The sequence below is a fragment of the Lithobates pipiens genome, unplaced genomic scaffold, assembly GCF_037356315.1.
Source record: "Lithobates pipiens isolate NorthernLeopardFrog02 unplaced genomic scaffold, aLitPip1_a1.2 Scaffold_16, whole genome shotgun sequence".
NCBI classification, from domain to species: domain Eukaryota; kingdom Metazoa; phylum Chordata; class Amphibia; order Anura; family Ranidae; genus Lithobates; species Lithobates pipiens.
In genome coordinates, this window is record NW_027507748.1 from 528,687,239 (window position 1) to 528,707,283 (window position 20,045).

The 20,045-nt window shown below is 41.4% G+C and overlaps 1 protein-coding gene across 3 annotated transcripts in view; it reads right to left on the bottom strand.

Annotated features, from left to right (window-relative positions):
* VWA8 (von Willebrand factor A domain containing 8) overlaps positions 1–20,045 on the bottom strand; it is a 678,220-nt gene that overhangs the window by 540,640 nt on the left and 117,535 nt on the right. For all 3 annotated transcript variants that reach the window (XM_077483183.1, XM_077483182.1, XM_077483184.1), the window contains exon 6: positions 6,542–6,709. In XM_077483183.1, the coding sequence (XP_077339309.1) occupies positions 6,542–6,709 (168 nt within the window). The remainder of the gene's footprint in view (positions 1–6,541; positions 6,710–20,045) is intronic.

The following is a 20,045-nucleotide window of genomic DNA, read 5'->3' on the forward strand; positions in this document are numbered from 1 at the left end:
TGGGATAAGAGGTGATCCAGAGCTAGAAAGAGACTTCCTCTATTCTGAAGCTATGGGAACATTTGATCTTAGAAAACGAGAAGACAGGAATTCTAGTTTGTAACCTAGAGAAATTGAGGAAGCCACCCATCTGTCTTGACATTGTTCCTGCCAGATCTTTGAAAATTGCAGAAGCCTTTCCCCCCCCACCTGAGCAAGCGGGGGCACCCCTTCATAAGGAAGCTTTAGCATTTTGTTTTGCAGGCTTTCTGCCCCACCTCCTCTTTTAGCCGTGGGACTGCCCCTGAGGTCTTCCTCTTGAGCTTGATGGTGGAGGCCATCGAGACTGCCTAGAGGCAGATGCTCCTGGCACTGGAGAAGATGCACGCTTAAAGGAGAAATGCTTAAAACGTATTCTTTACTGGTAAAAAGAGAAAACTTTTCCCATTACAAATCCTTTGGATATATTTATCTAAATCGTCTCCAAATAACCGTTCACCATGAAATGGTAAACTGGCCAAGAGCTTCTTACACAGTGCTTCGGCTGACCAACTTTTCAGCCATAGGACTCTGCGTGTACGCACTAGTTCTAGCATAAGCCGTGGGGCTTGAATAATAGAGTCCTGCATAGCATCCACCGTCAAACATAGTGCATCTGATACAACAGCCCATTGCTGGGCCTGCTTATCAGGAATAACCGTCTGCGCTACTGAACTTGCCAGAGACAGTTTAAAAATCTTAAAAAGAAATTCAAACTTTATCTGTTGGATCCTTTAACATTTGTGCATTGGCAAGTGAGATTTTTATTTACCAAGGCTGATGCAGTATCGACCCCCCCCCCCCCCCCCCATTTCTTAAAGAATTCCGCCTCTATAGGATAAAGTGTTGAAAACTTTTTTGTAGGAAAAAACTGCTTATCCGGGTGTTGCCATTCAGAATATATCAGCTTTTTTTTAGCCATGAATGGATAGGAAAAGCATCCCCAGATGGGGAAGGCTTTAGTGATCCCAAACCAGAGGTGGGCTCATCAATAGACTGCTCTACAGGCAGGAAAAAGGTTAAGTAAACCTATTTATTAAGGGAGTGTACCAGCAAACTGTCTTGTGAGACTACTCCCTCCATATTAGGACACTCGGAAGAAGAGATATCAGCGTCTTCCTGATCTTTTGGAAGAACTTCCTGATTCCTTGCACTTCAGGATGAGGATCCTGAGCACTGGATGGGGATCTGCTACGCTTGGATCCACTATGGAGAGTGATGATGGCTTCAATCTTCTTTTCCAAACTAGAAATAGTAGAAGAAAAAAAACTCCTGTGTGATATATATAGGGCCTGAAGTGTCCAGCGCTGCTGCAACACCAGTCTCCCCTGATGGCTCACTCTGACCAGCCGCATCCCTCTCAGAGGAGAATTACATTTTCTTGGACATGGATTTAGGTTGTTTTAAAACAATTGATCCCCTAGAACCCTTTGAGGAGTTCCTTGTCCCCCTTCCACTCATAGTCTGATGCACAAAGTAGAGGCACTACCGGAAGGAATGCATACACTGCTAGGATATAGTCCAGCAAAATATTGCTGCTACTAATGCTCAGCCTGAAGCAGTAACAATGTGTCAAAAAGAAATGCCTGTGTCAAACCTGAAATACTGCCACCTCTTTGCTCGTGTGTCCCTCCACAACCAGCAGCAGCACACAGTGTGCTTTTAAAAGCTTCCTCCACATGCACCTGGTGTCAGAAAATGCAGACGCTGTTAGCCCTGCCACCCCACATTGCCTACGGCTCCACCCCGGGTTTTCCAGTGCGAGCGGAGATCTACAGGTATCCTCGAGAACCTAGAGTGAGCGGGGGGGTGATTTACAAAAGCCGCCTAGCGACCGATGCATTTCCCCCGTTTTTATTTTTTTCCCGAAAAAAAAATGAACCCAGGTCTTATACCCACCGGGGGGGGGGGGGGGGATCCCCGCATAAGGGGGCCACAGGCAGGGAGACAAATTCCTCATTTTGCTTACCGGAGGATCTGCTACTTTGGCAGGAGGAATGGAGGAAGTAATCAGCTCCTGACACAGTGCCGTTTCCAGCAGGAGGCGGTGAGTGCTCAATACAGCCCCCAGTGGTGACATATAGGCATGACAACATTTTCTTAAAGGAGATATAAGAAAATTCAAAAATATTTCTTAGAAATCTCCCCTTACCTTGCTGCTGCAGGGTTTTCTGTGGTAAACCAACAGACCCAATCTTCACCCTTCATGGTGAGCTCTGTAAACCTTCAGCAGCAGGGGAACTTAGAGGTAACCCACAATCCTGGACCTGCAACAGCAACCTGCCAGTAAAACTTTATAACCTCACAACCAAAAAGTACTGGATCCCAGGATCCAGCTCTCTAAAAAGAGAAGCATTTGCAGGCAAAACCTTGTTTCTTTGGATACGAGTCCCGGGTATCATTCAATTTGGCCCAAAAGAGGACACTTTGAATGTATCCGGTCAGCATGGCTAGACCAGGCAAGGATTGCTCCAGTGGATCTCAGCACAGCACATCTTTACTCGTGACCAACACCTTGAACACTGGCGAAAAAAACCTGAGGTACTCCTAGTAGTGGGAGGGGTTATATAGGGAATGCACTTCTTGTCTTAGGGCGTGCCAGTGTCCATCATCTGAAGGTGGCCTATAACCCACATAGTAACTAGTATGGCTCTGTGTCCCCTGATGTATAAAAAGAAACACTTTACTATATGTAGGGTAACCTGTATACTGCTCCAGTGGCAGGGCGGCATGCAATCACAGCTCTCTCCAGACTAGCTAAGCCAACAGCAGCTGCAGGGGATCAGAAGGGACCCGTTGGTGGATAGACTTGGCGGCGTCTCACCGCAGGCTTCTGCCAGCTAACAGGTGGTAGTGACAGGTGCTGCAAATGACACACTGATCTGGCGCCCTACTATTTTCCTTTTCATATACATTAGAGATTTCCCAGATCTTGGCGGGGAGCTGCTGGAGCCCATGTGTCCTAGTCGTCCTATATCCCCTACTGTTCATCGATCCCGTGTTGTCTCTTACAGACTTGTTATCATTATTGCCTGACTTTGGCTTGTTTCCATGGTTGTGTTAAGCTCTGACACTGCTTGTATATTACTTACAGCTGTTTTTTTTAAATTTACCCACTTACCTGTCAATTAGGGCCTGAGAGGACCGAAACCATCATCTCCTGTATCCCAAAAATCACCCAACTGTAGGAGGTACATGATAGAGCCCACAAGCAAACACAACTGGAGCCTTTACTCTGTAGTGGCCCTTAATACTTATTTCTTTTTTTTTTTTAGAACTGCTTTGAGAAGTACAGTGTTAATTTAATTGTATTTCAGGATTTGCTTGTCTTCAGCAGAGGGGGTGAATAGAAAGAGAGGTATGGGTGGTGCTGCCTGATAATTAGAATGTGATATCCATAAGAATATAGGAAAATAAATCAAATTAAAAAAAAATGAAAGGTAAAAAAATATAATGAAGTGACTGTATGCTGTCTCTTTAAATTGAGTACTACAGCATGTGTATATGTAGACCATTGTCACCTCTTAAAATTTGATGCGACCTTAAGAAGAATATGTACACCCTGTCTCTTTCAGAAAAGTCCTGTCTGGAAAAATAATAATTGTAGCACTTACATCATATACATATAGATCTTACATATATCCACTTATACTAACATAAAGTGCTTAACATGACAATGTGCAAAATGCATGTGTGCAAAAAAGATTTTATATCCAAAACAGTAAACAACTATATATAAAAATCATGAGTCCATACAAATTGTCCCAGTTCAATGTGACCTGTGCGTAAAAATTTGTGCAGCTATAGCCAACTGGTGAATGGGTGAAAGTCGCTTGTGCTCCCTCCTCAGATCTGCACTCTAAAGAAAATCCATCACCTTCCCACTGTTGGGACGACGCTCTGCATTGTTTACATATGCAGAGCTCTGTCCAGCAGGGGTGGCAGACACCCGCTGACTAATCACAGCAAAAGCGGCACTCTGGCCAGGGTGCGTGCGCATCCCCTACCCAGAAGTGCACATACATAAAATAAATATATATATCTATATATATATATATATCTCTATCTATATATATATATATATCTCTATCTATAATATATATATATATATATATATATATATATATATATATATATATATACACACACACACACACATACACAAACTATATATGTGATTCTGCACAGAACGCCCACCCTGTAGCATAAAATCTGCTATGGGCAGTTGGGAAGTAGATAATGTGCATGAAATAGGCACCTCATAGAAACTCACTATTAACAGAAGGCAGTATTTTAAGGTGAAAACGTGAAAGCCAATAGAAACGTGGGTAGAAGCACATATCAGAAGCATATATCAGTGACTGTGGTAGCCAAATATGGAGTATGAGGTAACCCCACGTCCACTTACTCTGTGGTGGGCAAGCCTAAGCCAACAGACACGGCTCTCTTTTCTGCACTCATATTATAGCAGATACTGCAATGCATTCACTCACTGCATTCTCAGTGCTGTATGTCATGTAATAATATTAAAGCAAGTTTTCTAATCAGTGTCCCAGGTGTGGTGCATATTGCAATCTGGAGCAGTTTTGGACAGGAACAGAAGGTATGTGATGGATGCTTGTCTATTGTACCAGGTATGGTGGGCACTGGGCATCATGCCTGCCTGGGGTTAATACAAGGTCAGGAAGGGAGCCTGTAGGGCAGCATCAGAACATACCTAGTGCAGAGGAGGTGTACTGTGTACAGAGGGATACTGGCAGCTGGGCACAGGATGCATGTCATGGCACATAAAGGTCTACTTCGAGACATACACGTAAGTTAGCTACTGTCTCAACCCTGCTTTTCTGACCAGGAAGTGAGTGAAATCTCTCCAAAATTAAGGAAATTCCCTGCAAAACCTGCCCTTTTTCATCTTTTAGCTCTTTGTTTAGTAAAGGTTTATATTATAAATTACATAGAAGAACAATGCAATCTCAAAACATAATGATGTTAGAAAAATGTGATTTTTTTTTTTTTTGTAAATGAGCCATATAAGTTGGAGGTAATAATGTTAGTTACTAAATATTACAACAAATAATGCTTACATTTTGAAAAAAAATACAAGGTATCTTTTTGAATACGCCAATACATATGCAAAGCAGATCAGAGTGAGAGTGTCATTAGTATATAAAGATACTCCAACAATTCAAATGTAATATTATACAGAATAGAACAGGAACATAATTAGATATAAGGAAAAGGAAGAGAAGATGTAGGGAGGAGGAAAAAATATCCAGATAAGTCAGAGGTTACCAAGTGTCCCTCCCATTAGACACTCCCAATCGAGCCTCAATTATGAATTGGAGGAGGGAGATGGGTATTGGGCAGCAAAGAGCAAGTAAGTACTAATGGAAATACATGATGTTCCATAGAAGCCATATTATTCTGAATGTAGCTAGGTTTTTTTTAAGCGTGCAGTCAAATATTCCACGTTATATTTCTCAAAGTTCAGGGGCTTGTTCCTACAAATGAACTCTCAGTTTATGGGCTCGTTCACACCAGCAACTGACATTTCAAAAAAAAAAAAAAAAAAAAAAAGTACTCTGGTACTCTTTTCAGCACACACCACAGCAAGGTAATGCTGTGAACTGACACCATAGGAAACAAGACATTATGCCTTGTCTATGCTCTGGGGCTGCAACCTAGACCCAAAGCATCTGGTATGAACAAGCCCTTATTAGTCTTGTTGCCAATAATCAGCAGGACAAATAGAAACAGTACATTTTCCCACTACTCTATTTTTGGGTTTTCCTTCTATTCCGGCCTGCACAGTCTATCCCATGAGAAGTCAAGTAAGGCTATTGTTAAAATATATTAGGGATAATATATTGTTCCTTTCTTTAAAGTAAATTATGATCATGACCTGATGATTTTCCAATAATTATCCTAATTTTCAGGAAAGACATTAGCCAGAATGAAAACAAAGCTGTTTGCTACTAATCAGTTTAACAACAATCTGACATTAAAGCTGATTCCCTTTTCACATTACCAGTGATAATTTAAAGTATTTTTTAACAAATGGGTGACTTAAATTAAGACAAATGGTTTGCATAAGATAGCAGATAATAATCCTTAATGTAATTAAATACGTGCGTTAGAAAAACCATTTACCTTACATAATAAAATTACACCTATATTCCACATGACACAAGCTATATAAATGTACATAAGTGTATGCTTAATTTAGTAGACTGATCTTGTTTGCACTTCCAAGAACATTGAATACAAAACTCTGTATTACAATAATTTTATTTTTATATGTGGCATTAAGATAAAAAAAAAAAAAAAAGTATATTTCAATCAATTGTGCATACATGCTTTTAGTGTGTGTGTGTGTGTGTGTGTGTGTGTGTGTGTGTGTGTGTGTGTGTATGTATATATATATATATATATATATATATATATATATATATATATATATATATATATATATTTATTATATATTATATATAAATATTTTTTTTTATTTTTTTTTTCGGCTTACCTGAAGCAGTTTGTCATAACGTTCAGCAGACATAAGGAACCTGCCATCCTCAAGCTGCATCTCCCGGTTCTCCAGCAAATTATTCAGCACCGGCAGGACATTCCGTTCGGCTTTTTCTAATCCCTCCAGTACCAAGATCCTTCCCTTTGTGGCTGCGCGCACTGCACACTTTACAGCAAAACAGAACATAAAGGAAAATTAGGCAACGACAAAATGAAAATTGGAAAATGCTCGCCATGGACACATGTCAAATGAAAAGAATGGCAAAGCTGTTTAAATAGACGTAAACATACTCCCCCTCCCATTATAAGCCTAGTCTATCTACCCTGTACAGGAAAGATCTGTATACTTACCTAATCTGAGGCAGCTTCAGTCCGTTCACATGACTGGGCCCCAGTGCCAGCTTCGCTGTAGTGAAGGGACAGATGACAACTGATGTCCCATAGTAAGCCTATGGGTGACGTCATCACTCAGGCTTTTTCAGACTTTGTCGGTGATCTCTCCTCTTCACTGAAGCCAGCTGTCATCTGCTGGTTTTGGTCCACTTTGTTTTTTCAAGTCCAAAGTCAGGGCAGCCTTCAAGCAGGAAATTCTAGAGGACTTCATGCTTCCCCCTACTGAGCAGATTTATGGAGATGCTGATTTCAATTCCAGTAGGACCTGGCACCTGCCCACACTGCCAAAAGTACCAATACCTGGTTTAATCATCATGGTACCACTGTGCTTGATTGGCCAGCAAACTCACCTGACTTAAAACCCATAGGGAATCTGTGGGAAATTGTCAAGAGGAAGATGAGACACCAGACCCAACAATGCAGCCGAGCTGAAAGTCACTATCGAAGCAACCTGGGCTTCCATAATACCTTAGCAGTGCCACAGGCTGATCGCCTCCATAAAATGCCGCATTGATGCAGTAATTCATGCAAAAGGAGCCCCGGCCAAGTATTGAGTGCATACTATACTGTATATGGACATACTTTTCAGTAAGCCTGTAGTAAAAATCTTTTTTTTTTTTTTTTTGTTTGTTCTTATGTAATATTCAACTTTTTTGACATACTGAATTTTAGATTGTCACTAGCTATAAGCCATAATCCTAAAAATTTAAATAAAGAAATGCTTCAAATTATGTAATTTTTTTTACAACAGCTTACAGATGTGAATGACACCATTAGACTCAATGTATTTTTGTGACACATGCGTTTTTATGGGTTACAAAACACAAGTAAATTTGCAAAGGTGTGAACCAGGCCTTACAAAGTTACATAACAGTGTATGTAAAGATAAGAAAAAGTAAATGCTGACACTATAATAAACAACTGCACAGATTTTATGAAATATAAATATTTTCGAATTTACGCCTGTAGTTCAAAACACACTCCAATTAAAGAAAAAAAAAAAAAAGAAAAAAATCTAACAGACAGCAAGGACAATGGAAAACCAAAAGGTCAATTGTCATTTAACGTCTTTATCATCAAACAACATCCAGAGAGATTACTTTCCAGTGAGTCACACTGAAGGCACTGAAGCTACACAGAACATGATTTTCATTTAGCTAATTAGAAAATATTTACTTAGCCATATCCCAATACACCTACTTACCATCTGTACATTCAAAGTTCATTTAACATGTTAAAATGGAAAGGAAAAGTGTATCCCAGAGGGACTAATCAGAACAAAAAAACCCACAGAGAATGCACTTAAAGCAGAACTTCAGGCACCGTAATTTCCAAGATAACTCCACCTTTCTGAGCATGTTTCATGTTACACCCATATTTAGACCTCTTTCACACTGCCGCGCCCATAGCGTCGGCGGTAAAACACAGCTATTTTTAGTGGCGTTTTACCGTCAGATTTGCAGCGCATTTTCGGCCACTAGCGGGGGCGCTTTTACCCCCGCTAGAGGCCAAGAAAGGGTTAAAACCGTCCACAATACAACGCAATAGCGGCGCTTTGCCGACAAAGTCTGATCGGATCATTTTTTTATACGTTTATATCCAACTCTCAAACTTTGTTGGTCGGACATTCCGACAGAAAAAGTCAGATGGAACCCACACACGGTCGGATTATCCGACAACGCGGTCCGATCAGACATTTTTCGTCAGAATGACCGACCATGTGTACAAGGGCTTAAGGCAGAACTATAGCCGAAACTTTTTTTTTTTTTTTTTTTGGATAGAGTAAGGGAGGATTATAAACCCTGACAGATTTTACTTTTTTTTTTATCACCATCTGTGTGCCATTGTGGAGATTACTTTCACTTCACTTACTGCCCATAGACAAACAGGAAGTAAGAGGAAATCCCTGCAAAGAGAATCCCTTGTGTCCCCCCAGGTCACCAGAACTAGTGCCCCAATTGGGAGATTTACACTCTATTTTATTTTCGTCCCAGCATGCACTGGTCTGTGACGTCACAAGGGGAGGTACTGCTAGGTATCAGCAGGTGGCCCACCCCCTACCTATTTAAGAACGGTCAAATGGCAGAGCAAGCATTCGGCGGTTAGCCTTTGCTGCGGACAGAGCTTTTTTTTGGGGGGGTCAGACAGGCGTCATGATTAATGATGGATCCACATTGGGGGACATTTTTTTTTTAATAAAGGAATTGTCAAAAAACGCCTCCTGTCAATATTTGACACTTTCGTAAATGAGTAGGGATATAATGTACCCAATACTCATTCACATAGGGAGGGCGCCAGGATCAGGGGGCCCCTTGTTAAAGATTCCAATAAGATTCCAATAAGCCTCCTGCCGTAGCCTCCCACAACCAAAGCCCAGGGTTCTTGGGAAGAGGCCCTTGTCCCCATCAACATAGGGACAAGGTGCTTTGGGGTGGGGGGGCAGAGCCCCCATGCCCAAAGCACCCCTTCATGTTGAGGAAATGTGGCCTGGTAAGGTTTAGAAGGGGGGCACTCACTTGTCATCCCCCTTTCCTAAGCTGGGCTGCATGCTCAGATAGAGGAATTGAACGGATTCTGGGAGGGAGCCCATGCTGTTTTTTTAAAAAAACATTTTGGCATGGAGTTCCCCTTAAGATCCATACCAGATCCAACGTGCCTGGTATGGATTGGGAAATTGGGGGGGGGGGGGGGCACCTTTTTTTTTTACATTTGCGTATTGCCAGCAATTTTATTGTAACTTTTTTTCTTTACAAAATCAGTTTTGCTGCAGGAGATTCTATACACGGTAGAGATGAGCCACTTTACAAGCAGATTAAGAACATTATATTTAACCACTTAACAACCGCCCATTGCCGATTAACGGCATCAGGGCGGTTGTTTAACTCTAAGAGGCCGTTAATTAACGGCCTCCCAGAATTCTGCTCTCGCGCGCCCCCTGGGGCGCGCACACGAGAGCATCCGTGACCGCTGGGTCCAGTGGACCCGGCGCATCACGAATCACGGCCGTTTACCACGTGATCGCTCCGTCAAATGACGGAGTGATCACTTGTAAACAAGCCGGCGTCATGTTATGACGCCGGTTCCTCCCTCCCCCTCTCTGTACCGATCGGTACAGCGGAGGGGGAAGAGATCGGTGTCAGCAGCGATGTGGGCTGCATCTGCAGTGCCCACATCGCTGCTCACCGAAAATTAACCCCTCAAATCCCTGCAAATACTCTGCAATTCCCTGAAAATACTCTGCATTACTCTGCAATTCCCTGCAAATACTCTGCATTACTCTGCAATTCCCTGCAAATACTCTGCATTACTCTGCAATTCCCTGCAAATACTCTGCAATGCCCTGCAACACTCTGCATTGCCCTGCAACACTCTGCATTGCCCTGCAACACTCTGCATTGCCCTGCAACACTCCGCATTGCCCTGCAACACTCCGCATTGCCCTGCAACACTCCGCAATGCCCTGCAACACTCCGCAATGCCCTGCAACACTCCGCAATGCCCTGCAACACTCCGCAACGCTCTGCAATACCCTGTAACACTCTGCAACACCCGCCAATACCCTGCAACACTCTGCAATGCTCTGCAACCCCCGCCGATACCCTGCAATGCTCTGCAACCCCCGCCGATACCCTGCAACACTCTGCAATGCTCTGCAACCCCCGCCGATACCCTGCAACACTCTGCAATGCTCTGCAACCCCCGCCGATACCCTGCAACACTCTGCAATGCTCTGCAACCCCCGCCGATACCCTGCAACACTCTGCAATGCTCTGCAACACCCGCCAATACCCTGCAACACTCTGCAATGCTCTGCAACACCCGCCAATACCCTGCAATGCTCTGCAACGCAGTACTCTGCAACACCATGCTCTGAGATACCCAGCCATAGTCGGTGATACCCTGCAATACCCAGCCATAGACATCTCCCGCCGCCCTCCGCCCTCCGGTGCTTCTACCGAATCGCTAATACGATCAAAGCCAGAATCTTTTTTTTTTCAGGCTTCCCAGCTTAGAGGTGAGATGTGGGGTCTTATTGACCCCACATCTCACTGTAAAGAGGACCTGTCATGCCATATTCCTATTACAAGGGATGTTTACATTCCTTGTAATAGGAATAAAAGTGATCAAAAAAATTATTTTTGGGGAAAAAAATGTCAAACTAAAATAAATAAAGTAAAATGAACAATAAAAAAAAATGTTTTTTTTTAAAGCGCCCCTGTCCCCATGTGCTCGCATGCAGAAGCGAACGCATGCGTAAGTCCCACCCACATATGAAAACGGTGTTCAAACCACACATGTGAGGTATCGCTGCGAACGTTAGAGCGAGAGAAATAATTCTAGCCCTAGACCTCCTCTGTAACTCAAAACATATAACCAGTAAAAAAAATGTAAATCGTCGCCTATGGGGATTTTTAAGTAGCGACGTTTGCCGCCATTCCACGAGCGTGTGCAATTTTGAAGAGTGACATATTAGGTATCTATTTACTCAGCGTAACTTCATCTTTCACATTATGCAAAAATTGGGCTAACTTTACTGTGTTTTTTTTTTTTTTAAGCACAAAACTGTTTTTTTTCCAAAAAAAAGCATTCGAAAAATTACTGCGCAAATACCGTGCGAGATAAAAAGTTGCAAAGACCACCATTGTATTCTCCAGGGTGTTTGCTAAAAAAACATATATAATGTTTTGGAGTTCTATGTAATTTTCTAGCAAATAAATTATGATTTTTACATGTAGGAGAGAAATGTCAGAATTGTCCTGGGTGCTCCAGAACACCTGATGGCGCTCCATGCATGTTGGGCCTCTGTATGTGGCCACGCTGTGTAAAAGTCTCACACATGTGGTATCGCCATACTCGGGAGTAATAGCAGAATGTGTTTTGGGGTGTAATTTGTGGTATGCATATGCTGTGTGTGAGAAATAACCTGATAATATGACAATTTTGTGAAAAAAAAAAAAAAAGTAAAAAGAATCTTGATTTTGCAAAGAATTGTGGGAAAAAATGACAACTTCAAAAAACTCATCATGCCTCTTACTAAATACCTTGGAATGTCTTCTTTCCAAAAAGGGGTCATTTGGGGGGTATTTGTACTTTTCTGGCATGTTAGGGTCTCAAGAATTGAAATAGGCCGTCAGTCCTTCAGGTGTGATCAATTTTCAGATATTGGCACCATAGCTTGTGGACTCTATAACTTTCACAAAGACCAAATAATATCCACCAATTTGTACTTATTTTTACCAAAGATATGTAGTAGTATAAATTTTGGCCAAAATTTATGAAGAAAAAATTACTAATCTGCTAAATTTTCTAACAGAAACAAAGAAAAATTCGTTTTTTTACAGAATTTTCGGTATTTTTTCTTTTATAGCACAAAAAAAAAAAAACCCAGCGGTGATTAAATACCACCAAAAGAAAGCTCTATTTGTGTGAAAAAAAGGACAAAAATTTCATATAGGTCCAGTGTTGCATGACTGAGTAATTGTCATTCAAAATGCGAGAGCACCGAAAGCTGAAAATTGGTCTGGTTATTAAGGGTGTTTAAGTGCCCAGTGGTCAAGTGGTTAAAGGAATTTTTCATTTTGTTTCACTAATTAAAATCACTTTTTTAAAACATTTAAAGAAAAGTTTTCATTGATACATGTTCCCCAGGGTAGTACCAGGGCCCCCATACCCTTTATATGGCCAATAACTTGCATATAAGCCTTCAAGTCTTTATTTTTGACACTTTCGTAAATGAGTAGGGGTACAATGTACCCAATACTCATTGCCATGAGGTGCCATGTTTAACTTCCAGTGAGCATTATGAGAGATATGGTCACTATACCACATGTATCCAAGATGGCCACCACTGACCCGACTTCCTGTTTACTTCCACAAACCGGAAGTGATGTAAGAGAAAATTACATCACCATGAATAACCCCACATTCGGATCGCTCTTCGGAAAGCATTTGACAGGCAGTGCAGTGCTGCTTTAATCCCTCAAACCCCACACAGTTGAATGGGTTCTGTTTAGTGGGCAGTACCATGCTGTTTTAAAATAGAAAATCTAAATAGGTTTTACAAAAATTAACTGTGTTAATGACCAAACGTAATTATGTGTAATGAAAGTCAAGGTTTCTGTCATTTGCTGTAACTGCATAAATTGATTTTCATAATAAAAGTTCAAAAGGGAAATGTTACAGAAGCATGGCTCACGGACAATTTGGTATATTAGTTTATGACAGAGTGATCTTGGACAGATCTTAAAAGGGAACTGGTTCCCAAGTGGTAGTGACTTTATACGCTTTGCTTTGAGCATTTTTTCTGGATGCTAGGCTTCCTTCACAATAAAGTGGGATGGGTATGGAAATTATCTTTTCAAAAAAATCAGGAATGTGCATATTAGATTGCAATGAGACTTTTTCAGTTGGGATATTGACCTGCAAATATTAGGCTTGGGTTTACATGTTAAAAAACAAAAAACGAATGTGCACTTTTAAAGTGTGTGTGTTTAAAGCAGAACTCCACCCAAAAGGGGAAGTTCTGCTTTAAGGCCTCCTCCCCAACTCCTGTTTGTGAAATGGTGCTTTTGGAGAGGAGGGGGGGGGGGGGGGCATGTACCACAGTTATGACAGGTACACGTTCCCACTTCTGCTCCAATCGCTAGGTGGAAGTTCTCCTTCCCCCTTGCAGGCTTCAGGGACACGTTACAGGTTCCACAAAACTGCCGGACCATTCACAGTGCGCAGCACCACTCGTGTATGCGCAGTGGGCACCTGGCTGTGAACCTGTAAGCTGTCGATAGTAAAGATGCTGGCGCCAGGTAGAGAAACACACAGGGCGATAATGGATGGGCCAGGCATAGCGCTGGAATGTGGGACTGGCGAGTGGCTGTTTACTAAAAGTTAACAGCTACAGTTTTTGTAGCTGCTGAGTTTTCATTTTTACATAGGAGACTGGAGTTCCTCTTTAACCACTTAACAACCGCACCATAGCCGAATGACAGCTACAGCGCGGTTCGATAACCTTTGGAGGGCATACGTTGACATCCTCCCAGAATCGCGCTCCCGCTTGCCCCTGGAGGACCCAGCGCATCACAGATCACGGTAAATGGCCCCTGACAGCAGCCGTTTACCATGTGATCACTCCATCAAATGACAGAGTGATCACAAACCAGTCTCATGTCCGTTCCGCTTCCCCCTATCTGTACGAATCGCTACAATGTGAGCCAAGAGGGGAGAGATCAGGTGCAGCAGCGCTGTGGGCTGGATCTGTAGTGCCCACATGGCTGATCTGTGCCCATTGCAGCCTCATCCAGCCATCCATGCTCAGCTATCCCTCTGTCATACTCATCCAGCCATCCATCCATGCTCACCCATCCCTCTGTCATACTCATCCAGCCAGCCTTACTCAGCAATACTCAGCCATCTATACTCAGCCATCCCATCCGTACCCAGCCATACTTATTCATGCTCAGTCATCCCATCCATACTCAGCCATCCACATTTATGGCTCAACCATGCTCAGCCATCCCCAATCCAGGGCTTATTCTTCCCCATTCATGCCACTACAGTGTCTCACAAAAGCATAATATGTAGTCAAATTAAATTTGAAATGCATGCACCTAGAACACCTGACAGTGCTCCCGGCATGTTGGGCATCTGTATGTGGCCTGGCTGTGGAAAAGTATCCCAAATGTGGTATTGCCATACTCAGGAGTAGGAGAATCTGTTTTGGGGTGTCATTTTTGGTATGTACATGCTATGTGTTAGAAATATTGTATAAATGCACAACTTTGTGTAAAAATTAGTTTTAATTTTCTTTCCACATATTCCAAAAACTTGTAGAAAAAAAAATGACATGTTCAAAAGACACATTATGTCTCAGATTAAACTTTTGGGTCATTTTTGGGGAGTTTCCATTGTCCTGGCGCTCCAGGGCCTTGAAAAGTATAAGAGGTAGTCAAGAAATGATATGTGTAATTTATGCTCCTAGAACGCCTGATGGTGCTCTCTCAATGTTGTGCTTCTGTATGTGGCCACGGTGTGTAAAAGTCTCACACAAGTGGTATCACCGTACTCAGGAGGAGTGGCAGAATGTGTTTTGGGGTGAAATTTTTTCATGTGCATATGTTGTGTGTGAGAAATAACCTGCTAATATGATAATTTTGTGAAAAAAAAGAAAAAAAAAATCTTGATTTTGCAAAGAATTATGGGAAAAAATTACAACTTCAAAAAACTCACCATGTCTCTTACTAAATACCTTGGAGTGTCTACTTTCCAAAAAGGGGGTCATTTGGGGGGTATTTGTACTTTCCTGGATTGTTAGGGTCTCAAGAATTGAGATAGGCCATCAGTACTTCAGTTGTGATCAATTTTCAGTGATTGGCACATAGCTTGTAGACTCTCTAACTTTCACAATGACCAAATAATATACACCATTTTGGGTTATTTTTTACCAAAGATATGTAGCAGTATAAATTTTGGCCAAAATTTCTGGAAAAAAATTACTAATTTGCAAAATCTTATAATAAATGAAAAAAATGTATTTTTTTTTAAAGAATTTTCAAGTCTTTAAAGTCTTTTTTTTGTTTATAGCGCAAAAAATAAAAAACCCAGTTAAAATACCACCAAAAGAAAAAGGACGAAAAATTCATATGGGTGCAGTGTTGCATGACTGGGTAATTGCCATTCACAATGTGAGAGCACCAAAAGCTGAAGATTGGTCTGGTTAGGAAGGGAGTTTAAGTGCCCAGTGGGTAAGTGGTTAATATATTCCCATCGCACACCATACTGGAATAGACCTTGATATTTAGGATGTTGTAGCAATTGATGACTGGTATGTCACTAACATACCTTAAAAACTTATTATAGTCTTAAAAATTTGCTAAAAAAAACAACACAACACACATTACATTTCCAACATCTTGGAGCACACAGGACCCCTATATTAGGCATGTCAGGTGAAGGGGTCTTCCGTGAATCCAAATCATTGGCACTATGATGTGATCTTTTAATAAATGCTAAACTTTGCAATAAACTCACTTCAGTAGCTTCCAATGTTAGCTGCTATTTTCTGACTCACTTAACTTTGGTTCAATCAAGCTCAGCCTATTCAGCTTTACTGTAAGTTATGTCACTGTCCTGGAACTGGTATAAAGTAATATGAGTCTCCCTTAGATACTTTGGAGACAGGTATCTTGGTTTAGAAACATTCTCACAAAAACTCAACAGCCACTCTATGTTTTTTGTTAACTATGATCATATATTGAGAAAATGCAATTAAATTCATAAAAGCAGAATATAGCTTATAAAACTAAGACAATAATAGAAGTCAGATGAAATGATAAATATAACACTAACTAAAAGACAGAGAAAGTGCTGAATGAGTTAACGTTGTTGCATATGAAATCCTCTTGTCATTCACGTGTACACAAATTAAAATCCAGGTTTTAATGTCTGCTTATAATTAGCCGTCTCCAGTTCCATTTTTGTAATTAGCTTCTTGGCCCCTTGAGCAGATAAAGGGAACAATATGAGGCAATTTATTTTTAAATAGATTCTTTTCAGTCTATCTGTTATCCATATCCAACATAATATCCAATTTAAGGAACCCAAATGTATTAAAAATGGAAATTATGATAGAAAATAAGAAACGGCCAATCCAGTTCTTATTACAACAGTTTCAGTCTGCATTCTCTGGTATTTAATAACCTAGCTTTTGAAAACTCACTTCCAAATTTGTACCACAGTAAAACAAAATATTCTTTTAAAGATTAAATCTAAATGCAAATTTATATCATTTATGGTTCAGTTTTCAATCTTTAACTGTAAGTAACATAAAACTAGTCAAGTAATTGTGCAGACTCACACAGCACTAGAGTACATATCATATATTTATATTTAAAGTTTTCAAAAGGTTATCCTACAGTGCCTTGCAAAAGTATTCACCCCTTGGCTTTTCAACCTATTATATTACATTACAGCCTTTAGTTCAATGTTGTTTTAATCTGAATTATATTTGATGGATCAGAACACAATAGTCTAAATTGGTGAAGTAAAAATTAGAAAAATATGTATATAAAACTATTTTTCAGAAATTAAACTGATAAATTGGCATGTGCATATGTATTCAGTCCCTTTGTTATGAAGCCCATAAAAAGCTCTGGTGCAACCAATTACCTTCCGAAGTCACATAATTCGCAAAATGATGTCCACCTGTGTACAATCTAAAGCCGCGTACACACGGGCGGACTGTCTGGCCAACTAAGTCCGTCAGACAATCCGACAGACAGTCCGTCCTACTTTTGATTGAACGGACTTGACCACACACGATGAACAGACAGTCCGTTGAAAGCTTGCGCGATGACGTGTACAGCACGTACGACGGGACTAGAAATAGGAAGTCCAATACACAGCAATGCAACCTTTCGCCGTGTAAATCCTTTCTGAGCATGCGCCATACTTAGTCCGTCCAACTTGCCTACTCACGAGCGGACTGTCCGCTGAAACCAAAGTTGGACGGACAATATTACGGAAATTCAGAAAGACTTAGTCCGCCAGACAGTCCGCTGAAAAAGTCCGCTGAAGCCCGCTGAAGCCCACACACGAGCGGACTGTCCGCTGAAATGTGTTTCAGCGGACTAAGTTGGACAGACAGTCCGCCCGTGTGTACGCGGCCTAAGTGTCACATGATCTGTCATTACATATACACACCTTTTTGAAAGGTCCCAGAGGCTGCAACACCTAAGCAATAGGCACCACTAACCAAACACTGCCATGAAGACCAAGGAGCTCTCCAAACAAGTAAGGGACAATGTTGTGAAGAAGTACAAGTCAGGGTTAGGTTATAAAAAAAAAAAAATCTTTGATGATCCCTAAGAGCACCAGCAAATCTACCATAACCAAGTGGAAAGAACATGGCACAACAGCAAACCTGCCAAGAGACGGCCGCACACCAAACCTCACAGACCGGGCAAGGAGGGCATTAATCAGAGGCAGCACAGAGACCTAAGCTAACCCTGGAGGAGCTGCAGAGTTCCACAGCAGAGACTGGGCTATCTGTCCATAGGGCGACAATAAGCCGTACGCTCCATAGAGTTGGGCTTTATGGCAGAGTGGCCAGAAGAGAGCCATTACTTTCAGCAAAAAACAAAACGGCACAATTTGACTTTGCAAAAACAAATGTGGGAGACTCCCAAAATGTATGGAGGAAGGTGCTCTGGTCTGAGAGGACTAAAATTGAACTTTTTGGCCAAAGAAAATGCCATGTCTGGCGCAAACCCAACACATCACCTCACCAAAAGAACACAATCCAGCAGGCGGGACTGGGAATCTGGTCAGAGTTAAGGGAAAGGTGGAAGGTGTTAAATACAGGGATATTCTTGAGCAAAACCTGTACCTCTCTGTGTGTGATTTGAGGCTAGGATGGAGGTTCACCTTCCAGCAGGACAATGACCCCAAACAAACTGCTAAAGCAACATTCGAGTGGTTTAAGGGGAAACATGTAAATGTGTTGGAATAGCCTTGTAACAGCCCAGACCTCAATCCAATAGAAAATCCACAATCAAACTTAAAGATTGCTGTTCACAAGCGCAAATCATCCAACTTGAAGGAGCTGGAGCAGTTTTGCAAGGAGGAATGGGCAAAAATCCCAGTGGGAGGATGTGGCAAGCTCATAGAGACTTATCCAAAGCGACTTGGAGCTGTGATAGCTGCAAAAGGTGGCTCTACAAAGTATTGACTTTAGGGGGGTGAATAGTTATGCACATTGACTTTTTCTGTTACTTTGTCCAATTTGTTTATTGCTTCACAATAAAAAACATAAAATTAAAAATCTTCAAAGATGTGGGCATGTTCTGTAAATTAAATAATTATGCAAATCCTCAATCCATCCATGTTAATTCCAGGTTGTGAGGCAACAAAACACGAAAAATGTGAAGGGGGTGAATACAAGGCACTGTGTATATGTAAGCCTAGGAATGAGCTCATGGTCTTACACTGGACCTGGCACAATGGCAGCGGATAGCAAATTTCAGGGGCAGAATATCTACAATGCTTATAGAGGCAAATTACAGAGTACTAATATTAAGGTACATAGTCCCTGCTAGTCTAGCAGTCTACATTCCCCACTCTTTACCCCTATGTTTCTACATGGGCACCACATTACATATTTGGTGAGCTTGTCCTAAAGTCTAGAAGTTCCTGATACGCATCTATAAATTTATTAAGTAGCTTGCGTGAATCTGCTCTGCTTAAAGCAATTATATGAACACAGCATACACTTTCATTTTATAACATCATTGTAATATCAATACAATTATAAATTTGTGACAATCGAATATAAGCTTACTTGAAAAAAAAAAAACTCCTTTCATGTTGTGAGTGCTGTGTTTCTTTCCACAGCTTCCTGGATTACTTGCAGCTTCTCCTCAGCCAATTTGTTATTTTTTTTGTAAAACTCTTTTATTGGCATTTTAAGACATAGCATAGAAAAAAGTTGCCTAAGTAGCACTCAACTCAATGTTGGGGATGTCAGGCGGCAGCCACCAGTGCGCCCTTACTAATTGGGAAACTATAGAATATTTTTAGCAACCTCGAATAGCCATTTCACCCTGAAGGAGCAGTCTGGTCAATGTGAAAAATGTTTATCTTGGTGGCTGAGAGCCCCACAAGAAATTAGGAAATTGTTGATTAAATCTGGTTAAAAGGACTTGGAAATCCACTTAGGGGAGTTAAGGAACAACTATGTGAATTTTGCCTTTCATTTTAGTAAATTAATACAGCCAGCGAAAGAGGGGAAGGCCATGCCTTCAGTCTAGCCTTGACTTCCAGTAGTACAGGTGAAGATGCAGAGTCACATTCAGTAACCTGGCGAGAAATAACTATACCAGGGGTAGGGAACCTCGGCTCTCCAGCTGTTTTGAAACTACAAGTCCCATGAGACATTGCAAGACCCCAACAATCACAGGCATGACTCCTAGAGGCAGAGGCATGGTGGGATTTATAGTTTCAAAACAGCTGGAGAGCCGAGGTTCCCTACCCCTGAACTATACCAAGATAGGTGAATGCGTCAACCCACGATAGTGGAAGGGCTCCAGAGGAGGACACTCTTGCTCCCCGGTCTATTG